This window comes from Atractosteus spatula, chromosome 5 (genome assembly GCF_055471065.1).
Source record: "Atractosteus spatula isolate fAtrSpa1 chromosome 5, fAtrSpa1.hap1, whole genome shotgun sequence".
Taxonomy (NCBI): domain Eukaryota; kingdom Metazoa; phylum Chordata; class Actinopteri; order Semionotiformes; family Lepisosteidae; genus Atractosteus; species Atractosteus spatula.
Window position 1 is genome coordinate 9,708,381 of NC_142710.1, and position 18,806 is coordinate 9,727,186.

An 18,806-nucleotide genomic window follows, 5' to 3' on the forward strand; every position below is an offset into this window, starting at 1 on the left:
AGCAGATCACACACTGTATTATTATTATTGAGAGACAGGCTCACTGTCTGTTCCTCAGGCTGGGACAGGAGGTCACACACTGTATTATTATTATTGAGAGACAGGCTCACTGTTCCTCAGGCTGGGACAGGAGGTCACACACTGTATTATTATTATTGAGAGACGGGCTCACTGTCTGTTCCTCAGGCTGGGACAGGAGATCACACACTGTATTATTATTATTGGGAGACAGACTCACTGTTCCTCAGGCTGGGACAGGAGATCACACACTGTATTATTATTATTGAGAGACATGCTCACTGTTCCTCAGGCTGGGACAGGAGATCACACACTGTATTATTATTATTGAGAGACAGGATCACTGTTCCTCAGGCTGGGACAGGAGATCACACACTGTATTATTATTATTGAGAGACGGGCTCACTGTCTGTTCCTCAGGCTGGGACAGGAGATCACACACTGTAGTAGGGAGAAGCAACACCTTCCATCAAACTTTTTGACAGGTGCCACGCCCCCCTTTTTCAACCAACAGGCGCCCGTTATGTGTTGGATGTCCCGCCCCCTTCTGAGCCAATGGTCTGTCGTTCTGAGTTGCGATATCCTGCCCCCACCTTCCCAACTGGTCCGGCGTCTCTGGGTCCAAATTTCCGCCTCCGAGGCCCCCTCGTGTCCGAAATATGTGCACACAAGTGTGTATTTGCGTCAGAGGGTAGGCGATCGTGTCCGCCGTGGGTTTTAGCGCTCTGTATTATACCCCTAGGGGGTCTGGTGATCCCGGGGTGTGAGCCTGGGTCAGACTGGCTGTCCCATCGGCCGGCTTAGCCGAGCTCCGCAGAGAGCCAGGACGCCGGAGCCCGATATGGACGGGCAGGGGCAGGCCGACGTGGTGGACAGGGGAGAGAGACTACTCCGAGTTCAACGGCGGTCTCCGGGACATCTCCACATGGATAGTCGCGTCGTCTAAATCCGCCGGGGCTGAGCCTCTGGAGGGCTTCTCCCCCCGAAGTGTACTCCCCAAGAGGGGAGCTCCTCCTACACAACGCCACAAGCGTGTTCGGGGGAGGTGTGTCCGAGGCAAACTGTCCAAGGGAGTCCGAGGTGAATCCGTGAGTGTAGCAATAGTCCAAGACCGGGTGATCCCTCCTGACAGACGAACGGAGTTACAAGCCGGAGCGGGATCTGGCGGAGGGTCGGGGGAATAAAAGGGGGTCACGGGGCCAGATGCTCCCTCATCCCGGACCCAGAAGATCAGGACACCGTGATGAAGCCTGTGCCGCTGAGTCGCTCCTGGACTTCCGGGTGTCCATCTTCCACAGCTGAGCCCAGACTGGCAGGAACGCCTGGCTTGTACAGCACGGGGGGCAGGAACCGGAGGCAGGTGCAGGAGATCAACACTAAACTAGGAAGGGCTGGAGCCTCCTTAAGAGGAGGGGCTTACGAGCCTGACAGGTGTTTGTATTAAGGATTCCATTTGCTTGTGGTTCTCTTCCTAAAAGAGGGAACTTGCTTGTGTTTTTGGATGCCTTTGTTGTAAAAGACTTGAGGACGAAATCCTGGCTTTTCTCAGGAGTACAGCCCTGAGATTCCAATTGGTTGTGACCAGACGACCTCTGAAAACGTCACACTGAACACCAGTGAATCTCAGCTGCAGGAGATACAGGAGGGACTTACTGTATCCAGACTGATTAACTTCTCAGAGGTGTTGACAAGAAAGTGGGTTTCCATCACAGCACAGGAGTACTGCTTTACACAAACAGTGGTGGGAGTGTGAAACAGGTTCCACAACCAATTAGAGTAACATGAGATGAGATGGTCAGACTAATGAGTTTCTAGTAATTATCAGACATGCGGGGTGTTGTCAGTCCCTGTGGATGGAAGGAGAGCTGCTGCACACAGAGATCAGGGGCTCGCTGTTGCGCTGGGTGGATGGAGATCACAATCACACCCACATGACACTGCCCTGTCCATCTGCTCCTCTAGCGTCTCTCGGGGGAGAGATGGGCTCGTGATGCTCTGCAGCGCTCCGCAGGTCTGTGCGGCTCACAGGGAGGTCACTGCGCAGGTGAGGCACGAAGCCCTGGACGTACCCTGCTGGCCCACATGCTGCAGGGCAGAGCCAGACAGCAGGCTGGGCTCACTGGCCTGGAGAGAGAGACACAGCAGGCTGGACTGCTCGCAGTAAGAGCTCACACCCGGACAGTGAAATCCTCTGCACCATGTGGAGCTGTGACACCCCTGTGTCAAAACACAGCTGGAGGAGATCCTGGAGCCAAATAACTCCCAACGATTAAACAGCTGGATGGGCCAGCTGGCCTCCTCTTGTCTGTCACCATCATGCTCTGATCTTCTCATGCTGTGTGAGCGAGTTAGTATTTTATTGTTTTGATTATTGGGAACACAAACAACTGGATTGACTTCACCTGAGCAGCTACTGACATCGACGTTTATTAAAACAACTTCTCTCTGTCAGGCTGAGTCCAAAATGACACAGAAAGTCACTTCTCTTACAACCCCACACCTTCCCCAAACAACAACCACCAAAGCTGTTTCATAACTGCAGCTCTAAACCACACCCCCTGACAACCCTAATCACACCCCTAACAACCACACCCCCTAATAATCACAACCCTGCAGCTCTGTGCAGATCCAGGAAGTGAAACTCAGAGATCAGTTTCGTTTTACTAGAAACAGCCTCACTACTGCTACGTCTCCACTGCTCCTCTCTGTGTAGGTTTTACTTGTCAGAAAAATGGCAGAAGGCACTTCTCCATTTTCTCAGGACCAGTTCAGCTGCTCAGTGTGTCTGGATTTGCTGAAGGATCCAGTGGCTCTGCTCTGTGGACACAGTTACTGTATGGGCTGTATTAAGAACTGCTGGGATCAGGAAGATCAGACTGGGATCTACAGCTGCCCCCAGTGCAGACAGACCTTCACCCCAAGACCTGATCTTCACAGAAACACCATCCTGGCTGAAGTGGTGGAGAAACTGAAGGAGACAGGGCTCAGTGGCCCTCCTCCTGCTCACAGTCCTGCTGGCCCTGGAGATGTGCTGTGTGATGTCTGCACTGGGAGAAAGAGGGGAGCTGTGAAATCCTGTCTGGTGTGTCTGGCCTCTTACTGTCAGACTCACCTCCAGCCTCACTATGAATCTCCTGCGTTCAAGAGACACAAGATGGTTGAGGCCACAGGACAACTGCAGGAGAAGATCTGCTCCACTCATGACAAACTGCTGGAGTTCTATTGCCGTACTGATGAGAAGTGTGTTTGTTATCTTTGTGCAATGGATGAACACAGAGGCCATGATACTGTCTCAGTTGCAGCAGGAAGGACTGAGAAACAGGTGAGGAGTTTGTGTCTGTTCATAAAGTGTCTAGTACAACATGTAAAAAGGATATTAAGGATATTTGGGGCTCTAAGTGATCTCTGGACTGTATTTACTGTATCTGTAATGCTGGATCTCCACTGCTGAGTCCTGCTCATGTACTCAGCTGTGATCCACACTGGTTGTGTTTCTGAAGTGTCTCCTGTTCTACTGTCTGTTGTTCATTATCTCCTCCTCCTCTCCTTCACTGTTTCCCTCTTTACTGTCCTCATGAAGCACCAGTGAACCTGTACAACTGCACACAGCACACTCAACACCTCTAGAATAGACTGCACCCTCATTAATGCACAACACACTCAACACCTCTAGAACAGATTGCATCCTCATTAATGCACAGCACACTCAACACCTCTAGAACAGATTGCACCCTCATTAATGCACAGCACACTCAACACCTCTAGAACAGACTGCACCCTCATTAATGCACAACACACTCAACACCTCTAGAACAGATTGCACCCTCATTAATGCACAGCACACTCAACACCTCTAGAACAGACTGCACCCTCATTAATGCACAGCATACTCAACATCTCTAGAACAGACTGCACCCTCATTAATGTAGTCCTGCTTTAATTTAAGCACAATAGTATTATTATTTATAATAATAAACTCTATTTTTATATGATAGATTTAAAATGGCTTCTCAAACCACTTTACAGAACACAAAAGGTAGAAGGTAGAAGGGGGTTTTGGAAAACAGTATAAAAGCAAAGAAGCAGAAACAGACCCAGTTAAATTAAAACCCTTCTGAAACAGAAGATTTTGAGTCTGGATTTGAAAGAGCTCAGGGAAGGTGACTCTATGATATCCACAGGGATAGAGTTCCAGAGCTCTGGGCTGCAGCAGGAGAAGCCCTGTCACCCAGAGTGCTGGCTTGGGGGACAGACAGGAGACCAGAATTAGAAGAGTGAAGGTTGTGAGGTGGGGAGTAGGATGATAGTAACTCTGACAGGTACTGAAGTGTCGAGCCATGCAGAGACTTTTAGGGGATCATGAGGACTTTGAAGTCAACATGAAACCCGATAGGAAGCCAGTGCACGGACTTCAGGACAGGAGTAATGTGATCACTTGCACTAGACCTGGTCAGAATTCTGGACATACTGAAGTTTGTTCACTGTGGGTTTAGATACCCCAGCGAGTGGAGCGTTACTGTAGTCAATATGAGTAAAGATGAAAGAGTTGACCAGCTTTTCAGCAACAATTAGATATAACATAGGACGCAGCCTGGCAGTATTTCTGAGGTGGAAGAATGATGTTTTGATCATTTGTTGAATGTGTCATCCTGGATCAGATATCACCCCCAAGTTCTTCAATTTTGACTGTGACTCCAGTACAGTGTCATCCACAGATAAGGATACTGCATTGGTGTGCCAAGAAGCATGACTTCTGTCTTGTAGCAGTTTAAATGAAGGAAATTGTGAGTCATCCATGTGTTTATGTCAGAGAAGCAATTAGAGCAGAGACATGTCAGTGTCAGTTTAGTATGGACGTACTGTACTGCAGATTTGAGTATCATCAGAACTCATACATGCTGAAGGGTAGGGGGCCCAGTGTCAACCCCTGAGGAAGACCAGACTTAATGAGTCCAATTTCAGAGCTACAATCGCCGAGAGAGACAGAGTGAAAGTGATCAGTGAGGTAAGACTGGAACCATTGAAGAGCAGTGTCAGAAACTCCAAACACCGTCTCAAGACAAGAAAGTGAGAGGTCATGGCTGACAGTGTGGAAAGCAGCACTGAGTTCAGTAAGAATGAGGACAGAAAGAGAACGAGAATCAGAAGCCGTTAGAAGATCGTTAGTGACTTTCTGCACTTTCTGTGCTGTGAGGTTGTCTGAAACCATATTGGAGTTCAAAGAGGATTATTTAACTGAAATCTAACAGCACACTGTAAACTTTCTGCATGAACAGGTAATGAAAGGGTATGAAAGTTGGAGAGAGGGTGAAAGTTGTTCAGGCTGTCCAGAGCCGTGATTCTCTTTCTCACACAGGGGGAACAGCAGCAGCTGTGAAGCCACTGGTACCACATCAGTGCTCAAGGATTCATTTCTTATACTGAGGACTATGGGGCAGAAAGCAGAGAAACAGGATTTAAATAAAGTGCTGGGAAGGGGATCTAATAGGCAGGTGGTGGATCTCAGACACATAAACCAGTTAACTGTGGTATAATACCTTCACCTGCTTTATTAAATACAAGACTCACGCTGGGCTCTGCTGGAGTCAATCTGACACAGAACATGTTTCCTTTTCTCCTCTGAAATGATCTGAATTTTCCCAGAAGCAGACAGGATGTGAGATGTGGTCGGACACAGGGTCTGCCTGGTCCAGAACCTCATCCAGCGGTCAAGCACGTCAGCCACAGGGTCTCCTCTGAGCACTCAGAGAAACTAGTGGCAGCAAGGCTCATCAGCACTGCTGTAGTCCTCTGTTTTGAGATGCCGAGAGCAGTCAGGACACTAGTGTATATTGAGATGATTGAAATCTGAAATCTCTAGATTATGAAGGAACAAGTAATAGGTTTATTCTTCTTCAGGTGTGAGAAGGCTCCACGGCCGAAACGTTGTGTTTTCTTTCTTCTTTTTTTCAGTATGGAATAAACCTATTGCTTGTTCCTTTGCAGCCTACGCATGCTGACGCAGCTCCCCACCTGAACTATCTCTAGATGATGTTTTATATATCATTTGAAACACAATTATCTCCTTTTTACATTTCACCTCACATACAGATGTGCAGACCCAGGTGTCAGGTGTCTGCTGCGCTGCACACGCTGCCAGTGTTGATTAGACATGAAACAGGAGCATGTCAGACAGGACCAGGAAACACATCTCGTGTGGATAAGACATCAGGGATACAGAGTGTGGATTTCCCAGGGTGACTCTAAGGGGTGTCTCTGTGATGTGATTCTCTTACAGAAGAATTGTCCTGAGTGTCTCTGTTTCTCCATAGAAGCAGCTGGGGGAGACACAGACACAAACCCAGCAGAGACTCCAGGAGAGAGAGAAGAAGCTGCAGGAGCTGAGACAGGCTGTGGAGTCACTCAGAGTGGGTATTCATCAGAGGAGTGGACACACAGACACACATTTGCACTGCTGGACACTGGACAGTACCCTTTGGAAACAGAGCATACAGCATAATGTAGTTTGAGTGTTTTCCTGTGCAATAATCCAGTGTTTGTCTCCTCCCTCAGAGCTCTGCACACACAGCAGTACAGGACACTGACAGGATCTTTACTGAGCTGATCTGCTCCATTGAGAGAACACGCTCTGAGGTCACACAGCTGATCAGAGCTCAAGAGAGGGCTGCAGTGAGTCAGGCTGAAGGACTTCTAGAGCAACTGGAGAAGGAAATCGCTGAGCTGAAGAGGAGAGACACTGAGCTGAACCAGCTCTCACACACAGAGGATCACATCCATTTCCTCCAGGTAACATCTCTGCTCTGTGACTCTGCAGTACAGAAGGGTGTCTCTCACACAGAGCCGCTCCTGGCTTCTCCCCAGGAATGTGTGCTGTGTTTGATTGGAAACTCCTCTTTCTTACCTGCTGCAGAATTTCCAGTCTGTATGTGTCCCCCCTGGAGCTGGAGACTCACCCAGTGTCCCTGTCCGTCCACACTTCTCTCCTGAGGCAGTGAGGAGAGCTGTCTCTGGACTGAAAGAGCGACTGGAGGATCTCTGCAAGAAGGAATCAATAAAGATTTCCATTAAAGGTTAGTAGAGAAACACACTGATGTAAGATTCTGGACAGCTTATATATTTCCTGTTTCTCTCTTATATTGTCAATGGATTTTCTGTGCAGTGACTGTATTTATCAGAGCAGCTTGTCAGTCAATGATTCAAATTCTAGGTGAAATATCTTAAAATCTCCAATCTCACAATTCTTTATGACAGTAAGTGTGTTGTTATATTGTGCTGTATATAGTTTAACAGGAACGTTTTAATAGGGGCTACAGTCCCAGTCCAGTAGAACATGTTATTCCTGATACTCTGTTACTGCAGCCCTGATGAGACATTTCTCTGTGTGTCTCCCCAGTGATTGAAGTCTACAGTCTGCTGACTCCAGAGCCCGGGTCCATAGCACAGCTTTTCCACTGTGAGTCTGTTTTCACAACAGTTCCCCTCTGAAATATACCTGGAGCTCAAACACACAGCAGGAACAGTGATACAGAAACTGATACACACTCTGACACACACACACTGATTCACACTCTGATACATGCTGATACACGTCTGAATTCAGAAAGTCAAGCTTGCAGACAGTCACTCTGTGTGGATCAGAGACACACTGTGTCAAACACACAGATGGACACAGAAGTTCCAGTGGGTGTAGTTGATTTAAGAAAATGCACTTTATTACACCAATGTGCAGTGCACAGTGCTTACAGAGAATACAATTCTGACAACAACTCTTCTACAGAATTTAAATCGTCTCAAAAAGAGTGATTGTCCATTATCAATCATTCTATTTTGCAAGTGGTCAGTGAGGCTGGTTCACACAATAAGAGCCCCTCCAAGCCTCCTGGGTGTTACCACTGGCTGCAGTCCTGGCTCTGAAACTGCGATTGTCCATTTCTCAAAAGGAGCACTAAAGAACAGGTTTTTCTGGGTTTTCTTCAGCCCTCAGTACTGTCCAGGGCTCTGATGAAACAGTTCAGCTGTTCAGGAGTCGTATAGAAACCAATGCTCTCAGGCAGCGGACGTGGGGCGACCTGGTGCTGGGCGGGTCTCAGGACATCCGAACGTCAATGCTGAGCCAAGGGGAATGAGAGACACGGAAATATATATCCCCAGAGAGAGAGACACCGGAAGGATAGCAAAGCACAGGAAACTAGGGACAGGACAGAGTAGGAGCTCCCTCTGGCTGCAGAGGCCATGACAGTACCCCCTCCCCTTCATGGGCGGCTCCTGACGCCCATACAAATAAGCGAGCTGCACAGCACTGGGGGGAGGAAAAACCTCATTTAACTGAAAGGAAACCTCCGGGAGTCCACTGCTGACAGCTACCCCCTCCTCCAGGGTAGAAACCTTTATTGGGTAGAGGAAGGGGGGGCCGGGGTAGTGCTCCGGAGACAAAAAAAAAAGACAAGTAAACAAGCACAAACAATGACAGAAATAAACCTGGGAGACCAGGGTAACAAACCACAATAAACAGATAGGAACCAAGAGTTCTACAACACAGGGGACAGGGGGACCAGAGAGAAGGGGAAACCAGGAAGTGAAAAAAGCAAAACACCAGGCAGAAACAAACAAAAGGACAAAAACCCGGGAAAAATACCGCAGACTGGGCAATAGGCACCTTCAACATTCTATCACTGATATCGGAGTGGACAACCCGAGGAAAGCCAGGCACACGGCCCGCTCACAACACAGGAGTCGGAAAAAGAATCTCGCGATTAGAATAGGAGAGCTGAGAGAAAAAAAAAGCCCAGAGGAAAAAAAACTGCGGAAAAACAAAAAAGCGCCGCTCGCAGGGTCAGTAGGAGGCTCGGCGTTCTGTCACGGATGTCGGAGGGGACAAATCCTGGAGAGGCAGGAGAGTGAAAAAGACCCTATGCGTAGTGGTGGAACAGGGATCAGCCTGGGCTCAGCTGTTCAGGAGTCGTATAGAAACCAATGTCCTCAGGCAGCGGACGTGGGGCGACCTGGTGCTGGGCGGGTCTCAGGACATCCGAACGTCAATGATGAGCGAAGGGGAATGAGAGACCTGGACATATATATCCCCAGAGACAGAGACACCGGAAGGACAGCAAAGCACATGGAACTAGGGACAGGACAGAGTAGGAGCGCCCTTTGGCTGCAGAGGCCATGACACCTCTCTGGTCACCAGCTCTGGTGCACAGTCATCCAGCTGAGGGCCTTCAGCTTGTTGTCTAGTCCTCTGGGTTGAGTCTTTACCCAGGTCTCCCATGGGATCGTCAGCCCCTCCCCGGTGACCTGTAGGATCATCTGTCTCTCCCTGGTGACTAGTTCCTCCTTCCTCTTCCTTGTATAGTGCCTTTTGTTGGTGTAGAGCTCTGGCTGTCTCATGGCCTCATACCTCCTAGTAGGTCTCCGGTCAGTTTTCTGCTTCAGGACTAGTGTTTGACACTGGATCAGATGCTTCACTGGGAGGGAGAACCACAGCCTGACAAAGTACTGAGAATTGTGACTGATGGGGTCCAGCCCCTAATGACAGAGGTTGCAGAAGAAGATGCAGTGGAGTTTCAGGGGGAAATTCGGCACATCTCTCCCCCTTCCTCACTGTCTGGCACATCTGGCTCCTTGTGATGTACTCGTACCTGTTCCACCATCCCTTGCAGCGCTTGTCTGAGTCTGGCTGACAGAGGGTACACCACGACCAGGTCAGCTAAAGCCAGCAGGGTGTCTGCCTTCAGCACCCTCACTTTCCCCATGAGAGTCAGCGTGCGAGTCTTCCACAGGCCCAGTTACACGTTGACCTTGACGGTCCTCTCTGTCCAGTTTATGTTCTTGTTGTCCCGGCTCTGGAATGAAACCACCAGTATCATTAGGGGCTCCATGCAAAGCTTGAGACCTTCTGGCGGCATGTTCCTGTCCCTCCAGGGTCCAAAGAGCTTGCCCTTGCTCTTTCTGTTTATTAGCCTCAAGTCTGAGGCCCTGAAGTACTGCTCCCTAACCTGCAGCCCACTCTGCAACCCCCTGTCTGAAATCAGGAACAGCGTCATGTGTACTGGGAGATCTTGAGGACTTCCCCTGTGCCTCTGCCTACAGCTCTGTAATGAGAACATAGAGAAGAGGTGAAAGAGGACACTCTTGTCCTACTCCAGATTCCTGGGGGATTAAATCTCAAAGATGTCTGTTCATGTTGACCCTACTGCCCACTTCAGAGTACAGTATCTCTGTCCAGCAGCTAAAACTTTCTCAGAATCTGAAGTGCTCCAGCCCTCTGAACAGATAGCTGTGGTTTACTGTGTCGAAGGCTTTCTCCTGGTCCAGGCTCACCACCATCATGGGCACGTTCTGGTCCTCGGCCCAGGTGATGGCATCTCTGGTGAGCTGGAGGTTCCAGCTGACTTATCACCCTCCCACCCCACATGTCTGGTCACTGTTGGTGAAGTGGGGCAGGGCGGTCCTCAGTCTAATGGCCAGTAGCTTGGACACGATCTTGATGTCCATGCAGAGCATCTTTTGAACCCCTCCTGAAGTGCTGAGAGATGACACCTTCCCTCATCCTGTGTCCAAGCTTTTTGCTGATGAAGGAGCTCTTGTTCCACCTCCACCAGGTCTGCCACTGGGGTGTCCCAGAAGCAGGTGTAGAATTCCTTGGGAAGTCCGTCTTGCCACAGCCCTTTGCCATTCTCCATCTGTCAGAATGTGTCCGAGTCTGAGACCCTGGATTTGTGAATAACTGGAATATTCAGGAGCAGAGCCAGTCTCACAATAATGATGGTATGATGACAGTGCTCTTCCCCTGCAGCTTCACAGACACACAGCCTCTTGTGAGCAGCAGCAGTGTGACTCTGGTACAGGGGCTCCTCTGGGGCCTGTAGGCCTCTCTCTTGTCTGAGAAATGGCTGCTTCTCTTCACACATCAACCAGGCTGATGGGTCAGCAGGAAGAAACAGTCAGGACTTGATCTGTCTGAACAAACAGAGCGATAGGAAAACCCAACATCATTTGTTCTTGATATCCTGCCAAAATAAGAATGTCTTAGGTTATTGTTGGTCAGTCACTAAATCTTTAAGCACAAAAACCTCAAACGCTTTTAGACTACAGTCTGCAGACATCAAATACACTTGAATTGGGAATTACACGGTAAAATGCAGGAGAGGTATAAGTTGAAGGGGGAAAAAACAGTATTTCTCTGTATTTTGCGCAGATGAATGTGAAGAGATAGAGGAATGACAGACAAAAAAAAAAGAATTCAGGACGACACACAACCCGTTACACAGTTTGTTCATTGCTGGCTTGCTGTTTACTGGGACCAACAGTAACAGGAAGCCAACAGCAGGTATAAGTCATCGTAAATGTATTCTGTTCAGTGTTGAAAGAGTGAGCAAACACTCTGTACAGGACATGTTTCTGCAGTTTCACATCAAGAAGAACAGATGTTTGGAAAGCTGTGTCAATTCTACTTGTCACAGAAATGGTAAAAATGACACACGTTTAAGATCAAGATCTCTTTATTTGCCATATACAATCTCTTGCATTAGGAATTCATCTTTTCACATACAGGACCCCAGCTTGCTCTCCATGAGACACAGACACACAGACAGAGAGAAGCTTGGGGTCACAGTACAGCCTGTTTTCCTCAGAGCAGCTCAGACATGTCAGAGTCAGGTGCTCATGGTTAGTTTAAGAGGGGTATTTACTGGGGCTGTAGGGCTCTCTTACTGGCCAGGGGTAATAAGTTTGGGGTCTTTCTCTTCAGCCCAGCTGGTGTTCTCACATGGTCCTGGTCATTAAGAGACCCAGTGGTGTGTTTCACTAAGAATGACACTGGAGTGTCAATATTATTTCACTAGTCCCACCAGAGTGAGTGTGAGAGAGGTTTAAAAAGAAAGGGGAGCAAAAACCTGTTTAAAAACATAATGGAAGAGATTCTATTAAAAAATAAACAAGGAAACGGAATACTGGAAGTTACAAATTAGGTTTAATTCTATGAAATGCATGAAGACTTCAAAGGTGAAATGTTGCATATTTTTTTGTCTTACATTACTTTGCAGCCTAGAATTAACTTCTTCTTTTTCTTTTGCAACCTGCAACAGCTTATACAGCTCTCCCACTCTACACACATAAGTAGAAGATTATGTTTTAAATATTTGACATATTTCCCACACCATAAACCTATTCACTTTCCTTAAACTCTATGATTTAGACCATTGTGAACTAGAAATATAACCCGAGGAGATTTTTCTCATCATAAATAATAGCTTGCATCTTGTTTTACATTCAGGTTTTTCTGAAATATTCTGTGTTTGGGATAGCAGATATTTTAATGTATACAAATTAGGTACAATTACCATTTTTTGTAAGATACTATATATCATTTATTATATATTCTACACATGTGTACGATGGATGAGGTTGTCTGAGATGTCTTGATGAATGCATGAGCCATACACAAAAACACAGGAGCGTACTGTCTGTGTGTCAGTCTTCCTGGATCAGGCCTGGTGTAGATGTGCTCACCATCGAGTGTAACTGGTCATCTCTCACTGTCCAGCTGATGTCCAGAGATCAGGCAGTGTGACCAGTGAGCAGGACATCTCTGTATCTCAGTCAGTGATACTGGTCACTGTGGGGACGGGTCACTCAGGCTGTGTGAGAATTGCCAACACTTTCACTCATCTGACTGAACAAGGAACAGTTTTCAGTATCAATGATTGGTCTTTAAATGTGAAATATTCCTCACTGTTGTTAACAGCAGACTGTTAATTTTCTCATCTCTCAGTGGCTCAAGCACCAGACTCCAGGGTGTCCTGTGATGTGGCTGTGTGTCTTAGTGCCTTGTGCTGCTCAGTCTTATTGAGTGAGACTCCAGTCTTACAGCCACTGCTGCTCACACTCACTGACACTCTGATCCACACTGCAGTGGAGACTGGGGATCCTGAAATGGACTGACTGCAGATTGTAGGATAAACTCTGGTATAATAACAGGTAAGAAGCAGTATAGCTCTTTAATACAATAAAGAACTACTCTCTCTTTCTGTAGATGCTGTGAAGCGAGCTCCTATCCCTAAATCACGTATGTACACTGTGTGAAACTCTGCAATCTGACAGCACTGACTGTACTGACATCTTATTACCAGTGTGTGACTGTGATTAACAGTGTCTGTATCTCTGTGGTCCAGTGTGTGACTGTGATTAACAGTGTCTGTATCTCTGTGTTCCAGTATGTCACTGTGATTAACACTGTCTGTATCTCTGTGGTCCAGTGTGAGACTGTGATTAACAGTGTCTGTATCTCTGTGTTCCAGTGTGTGTCTGTGATTAACAGTGTCTGTATCTCTGTGTTCCAGTGTGAGACTGTGATTAACACTGTCTGTATCTCTGTGTTCCAGTGTGTGACTGTGATTAACAGTGTCTGTATCTCTGTGTTTCAGAATGGCAGTGGATCTGCAGTGCTGCAGGTAGGTCTGTTTCCTCTTGATGACACAGGGGCTGTTTTAAGCCCTCGTGTCAGAGGTTATTGAATACACTCTCAGACGATCTCTTTAGTGTTAATTGGTTGTTCCTGTTCGGTAAAAAGAAGATGTATTTCAGTGTCACGTCTGTAATGTAGTGCATGAAATCCTATTGGGATCTTTAAGAGATGTTCACCTAGTGGCCAGCAGAAAGTTCTTCCAGAGGGGCTGAAGGTGTTCCAAAACTCGTTCTACCCAAAGGCCATGTCCTGTGAGCTCTGCTCACTCCTTTGTCAGTGTCACTCCTTCATGAGGGTCTTCAGGCTGAATTTTGCAGAGCCTGTGACCCTGGATTTTGAGAATAAATGTGAAATATCAGGAGGAATCAGGAGCAGAGCCAGTAACAATCAGCTGTCCAAATCCTAGGGTACATGACTGTTATACATGAAAAAAATAACAGCAACATCTTCACCTTTTGTAGTACAGATAATATAAAAAATACAGTCTCTGCTCATTTCTCAGCTGCTGTAATCTTTCTGTTAGTGTCGGTCATTGTCCTCTGTCTCTCTCTCTCTCTTACTCTGGGCTCTCCTGCAGCTTGTTGTCCTCTGTCTCTCTCTCTCTTACTCTGGGTTTTAAAACAATATCTTCCCATTCCATGTTTAAAAAACAGTTTCCTATCTGAAAATGACATAAACTTGATTTGAATCCCTGTAAACGCATCCTTGTACCTGGGGACAATTTTTGCTGCCTGTACCTGTTTAACTACCGTATGTCTCCTAACAGCAGTGCCCTTTTTCAGATTACCGTACGTCTTGTAAGACTGGGCCAAAACACAGAACACACAACAAACCCCATTTTTCTCTGTTTTTATATGTCCTGATTTACAGGAGGATGTATCAAGTAAGAAAAGTTTATTTTCATCTGGGCATGAATGTTTTTCCCCATATGCTCCCCAGTCTCAGTGTGTGTTTCAGTCTATACAGCCCTGCAGTGTATGAAAGGGGAGTGAAGGCAGGTCTGATCAGGATTGCCTGAAGGCACAAGAGAAGCACTGTTTCTCTTAAAGGGCTTTAAAGCTGGTGCTAAATCCTTGGAAGTCAGTTGAGGGTTTTTTGCAATATAAGGATTATTTTTGTGTTTTTCTCCATGGTAAGGATTGTTTTCTTTTTGTACAGTTTGTGGCCTTATTCATCTTGTTTGGTGTTTCTTCCCTCTTTTGCATTGCTTTTCCAGGGAAACTGTAGCTACACTTTGTCTTTTTCCCACTGTGCTGCGCTAGGAAATCAGACCCTTCCCACTGCGCTCCCTGAGGCTGTGATTGATCTGGGAATAAACCTGAGAGCTGTGAGCTCTACTGAGACAGGCTGCAGTGATGGGGGTTCAGTAAGATACTCAGTGGGGTGTTTGTCTCAGAATAGATCAGTCATTTCAACATCAGCTCATTAATCACTACTGTCAGTAGAGATTGGGGTTTTTACCTCAGATTTGGGTGTTTCTTCACAGGGCAGGGGGAGTAAATTTAGCTTCTGTGTTTCCATATCAGACAGGTCTTTATCTCCTTAGTGTGACACAGTGACTGTGTGTCTAAGAATCTATGTGTGAAAAAAAACAACTATAACAGTTGGGGATATGTAATTTGAATTGAGGGACTATTCCTAGGCCAAGAGTAATACAATAAATAATGTATTTCCTGCCAAAATAAGAAGTTCAGTTACTCATGCCAGCACTGTGAAAGGAAGGGGCAGTAGAGTATTGAGCTGAGAATTGCCCTCCTCTCAGGACAGGGGGTAATTAATTCTGATCTCTCTTTACTGACAGTGTTTCAGTGACATGAAGTCAGTCAGTGTCTCTGTGGCCTGTTTTCCTCAGAGCAGCTCAGACATGTCAGGGTCAGGTGCTCATGGTTAGTTTAAGAGGGGTATTTACTGGGGCTGTAGGGCTCCTCTTACTGGCCAGGGGTAATAACTTTGGGGTCTTTCTCTTCAGCCCAGCTGGTGTTCTCACATGGTCCTGGTCATTAAGAGACCCAGTGGTGTGTTTCACTAAGAATGACACTGGAGTGTCAATATTATTTCACTAGTCCCACCAGAGTGAGTGTGTATTGGGGTGTTTGCCTGCGATATTGGGGACCTCGTTTCAAACAGGAGTGATCTAGAGGGTGTCTGTGTTTCCAGACTGATAGACTCTCCTGTGGAGTAAGTCAGTGTTTGACACTGTCCTGTTCTACACAGAATAAGTGTGAAATATCAGTGGAAGATGTTGTCATGATGGCTTCAGAGTTGCAGTGTCCAGAAGAGGGCGACCTCTCTCATCACTGAAATAAAGGCGCTCTGAGCCCAGAAATGAATTCAGGTATTAATAATAATTGCTTACACTTATATAGCGCTTTACAGGTAATGGGGACTCCCCTCCACCACCACCAGTGTGTAGCCCCGCCTGGATGATGCGACTGCAGCCATAGTGTGCCAGAACACTCCCCACACACCAGCTCTCAGTGGGGAGGAGAACAGAGTGATGAAGCCAGTTCAGAGAGGGGGGTTATTAGGAGGCCATGATGGGTAAAAGCCAGGGGGAAATTTGGCCAGGACACCAGGGTTAAACCCCTACTCTTCTCAAGAAACACCCTGGGATTTTTAATGACCACACAGGACCTTGGTTTTAAGTCTCATCCACAGGACAGCGCCTGTTTACAGTATCATGTCCCCATTGCTATACTGGGGAATTAGGACCCACATAGACTGCAGGGTGAGCACCCCCTGTTGGCCCCACTCACACCTCTTCCAGCAGCAGCCTTAGTTTTTTCCAGGAGGTCTCCCATCCAGGTGCTGACCAGGCTCATATCTGCTGAGCTGCAGTGGGCTGCCAGTTGTGAGTTGCAGAGTGATATGGCTGCTGGTGTTTTTATAAATTCATGTAGGTGACTGTGTCAGCCTTTCTAGGCTCCAGGAGTCCAAAAATAAGAGCTGATAAGAATATCTTTGATCTTCACTAGATTGACAGGCAGACAGGCAAAGGGGAGTATTTACTCAATATTAAGTATTAATAGTTTACACTGAAGTATTAAGTATGAGGAGAGTGTTAAGTCAGTATTCATTAGTCATGCGAATAAAGCTTCTTGGGATTAAAACCCCCATTCGCTCTGGGCATGTATTAGCCCCGCCCTCCGTCTCTCAGTGGTCAGAGCTCACTGATTGACAGCTGGTGTCTCCTATCAGAGAGGCGGACAGTGAGCGCGAGCAGTCTGAAGTCAGTATGAGCGCCTCTGTTTCTCTCGTCTTTCTCTCCGGGTTTCTGGATGTTATTTCTGCTTTAAACTGAACACTTTGGATATTTCTTCACATTTTCAAAGGAAGTGTTAAGGCTTTATTATATTTCAGCAAGGTTTTGCTTTTTCCATTATATTTTTTTTCTGTAAAAACGAGCATTATGCAGTCTTTGAATTCAGCACTTTCTTATTCTGCGTCGTCAGGAAAATGGTCTCAGAGAAGATGAACGAGCTGCTGAACTGGGATTTGAAATAAACCGGTTTAACAGACAGGCTGTCCAGTTTCTTACAGTATACAGGTCGCTGTGGTGGGTTGTGAAGTGTTTGAAAGCGAGTGGTCGGGCTGTAGTTTCTCCTGCAGTCCGGTCGGTCCTGTGTTTATTAATAATGTCGTTTAAAAAAATAAAGTTTCATCGCTGTGAAAACAAGTGTTTAATGTTTGTATTTAGAGGATATTGGGATCACTCCCATGTGTAACACTAGTGAAACAGTGAAGAAGATGTCGTTTCTCTGGAAGGGAAGAGCAGTCATTAGTAACTGACTGGTGTTTCTCTCTCGATGTGTTTGGGGACAAAGACATTTCACAGTCTGATGGAGTTGAGTTGGACTGTGATCGGCAGGAGCCTGTTGTGATGTTTGTGTTTTATTCCCCAGCTGCTGTGACTCTGGACCCTGATACAGCTCACTGTGAGCTCAGCCTGTCTGAGGATGGGAAGAGAGTGAGACGGGGACAGAGGAAGAGTCTCTCTGACAATCCTCACAGGTTTCATTACTGGAATTACTGTGTCGTGAGCAGGGAGGCCTTCACCTCAGGGAGACACTACTGGGAGGTGGAGGTGAATGATGAGTGGAGAATAGGAGTGACCAGAGAGTCTGCAAAGAGGAAAGGGGGGTTCAGCTTCTCTCCCCAGCAGGGTTACTGGTGTCTGGAGTCTAACTCTTTCCCGTTTGCTGGTTTCTTTGCTCTCACTGCCCCTCGGACCCGTCTCCCCCTCAGTCTGCGGCCCAGGAAGCTGGGGGTATGTGTGGATATTGAGGAGAGGAAGGTCTCCTTTTACACAGTGGAGTCCAGAGCTCATCTCTACACTTTCACTGACATGGTCTTCACTCAGGGGGAGAAGATCTATCCTGTCTTCGGTACCCGGGATTCAGATAAAGCCCTTGAGCTGCTGCCTGCTGTCAGTGTGGAGATTAAACCCGTCACTGACTCATGAACACAGGCTGACTCTCTCCCAGCTCTCTGTCCACTGCTCACACTGGGAGACGGGTTTACTGACGGGCAGTGAGGTGAGGTCAGAAATATAGTAGGAATTGTAGAAATGATGATGTTGTGTCGTGTTTAATTTTTTTATTTACTATAACACATTTAAACGGGGAAAAATAACATGTACGAGAGAGGGCGAGATAACTCGCTACCAGCCTGCTGTACTCCTGACTTGTAAATATCTCTGGAAACCCTCCCGTGTTTTTTTTCTAATTTTGAGAAAATAAACTTTTAAAAATGAAATCCCGTGTGAGTCTCTCCTGCGCGCGCCGGTGACTGTGAAGCTGCCAGAACGGGGAGGGACCCGCTGACGTCACCACAGCCAGGAGGAACAGGGACTGTGACGCAGACAGGAAGTGGCTCAGGGTGGTTATGGGAGTTGTAGTTTGTAGGCTGCGCTGATTCTGTTACCAGCTCCAGCCAGTCTAATACCCGGCTCCCTTTAATACAGGGATACATGACTATATTCAGTATTTTATGTTCGTTTGGGGTTTATTTTTACTGTGGTGGTTTGTGAGAGACGTTTTATTTGATCTCTGATCGTGATCCAGGGAAAAGTGGATGCTTCTTTCTAGTCTTTTCTTTATTTTATTCTTCATCTGTCTTGTTTCGCCTTCGCCAGAGCTGATTCTTACACAGCATTCTTTCCAAGGTCCGAAGACTCAGTTTTACATTGTGTGATTCCTCCAATAACACCAAAATTTCATGGTTTGTGTAACCACGACAAAATAAGTCCTCTATAATGGTGTCCATCTTGCAAACCGTGTAGGGATTATAACGAGCAAAACTATTGTAGACCTGCATTGATTTG

At 46.9% G+C, this 18,806-nt stretch overlaps 1 protein-coding gene across 1 annotated transcript; it reads left to right on the forward strand.

Moving 5' to 3' along the window:
* Window positions 1-248: 248 nt before the first annotated feature.
* On the forward strand, window positions 249-18,238 carry LOC148834032 (E3 ubiquitin/ISG15 ligase TRIM25-like). Its single transcript, XM_088916223.1, has 8 exons — window positions 249-3,340; window positions 6,330-6,425; window positions 6,571-6,804; window positions 6,929-7,088; window positions 7,412-7,471; window positions 13,052-13,084; window positions 13,443-13,469; window positions 17,386-18,238. The coding sequence occupies exons 1-8, from the start codon at window positions 2,750-2,752 to the stop codon at window positions 17,943-17,945; spliced, it is 1,761 nt and encodes a 586-aa protein (XP_088772349.1). The 5' UTR covers window positions 249-2,749; the 3' UTR covers window positions 17,946-18,238.
* The last annotated feature ends 568 nt before the right edge of the window (window positions 18,239-18,806 follow it).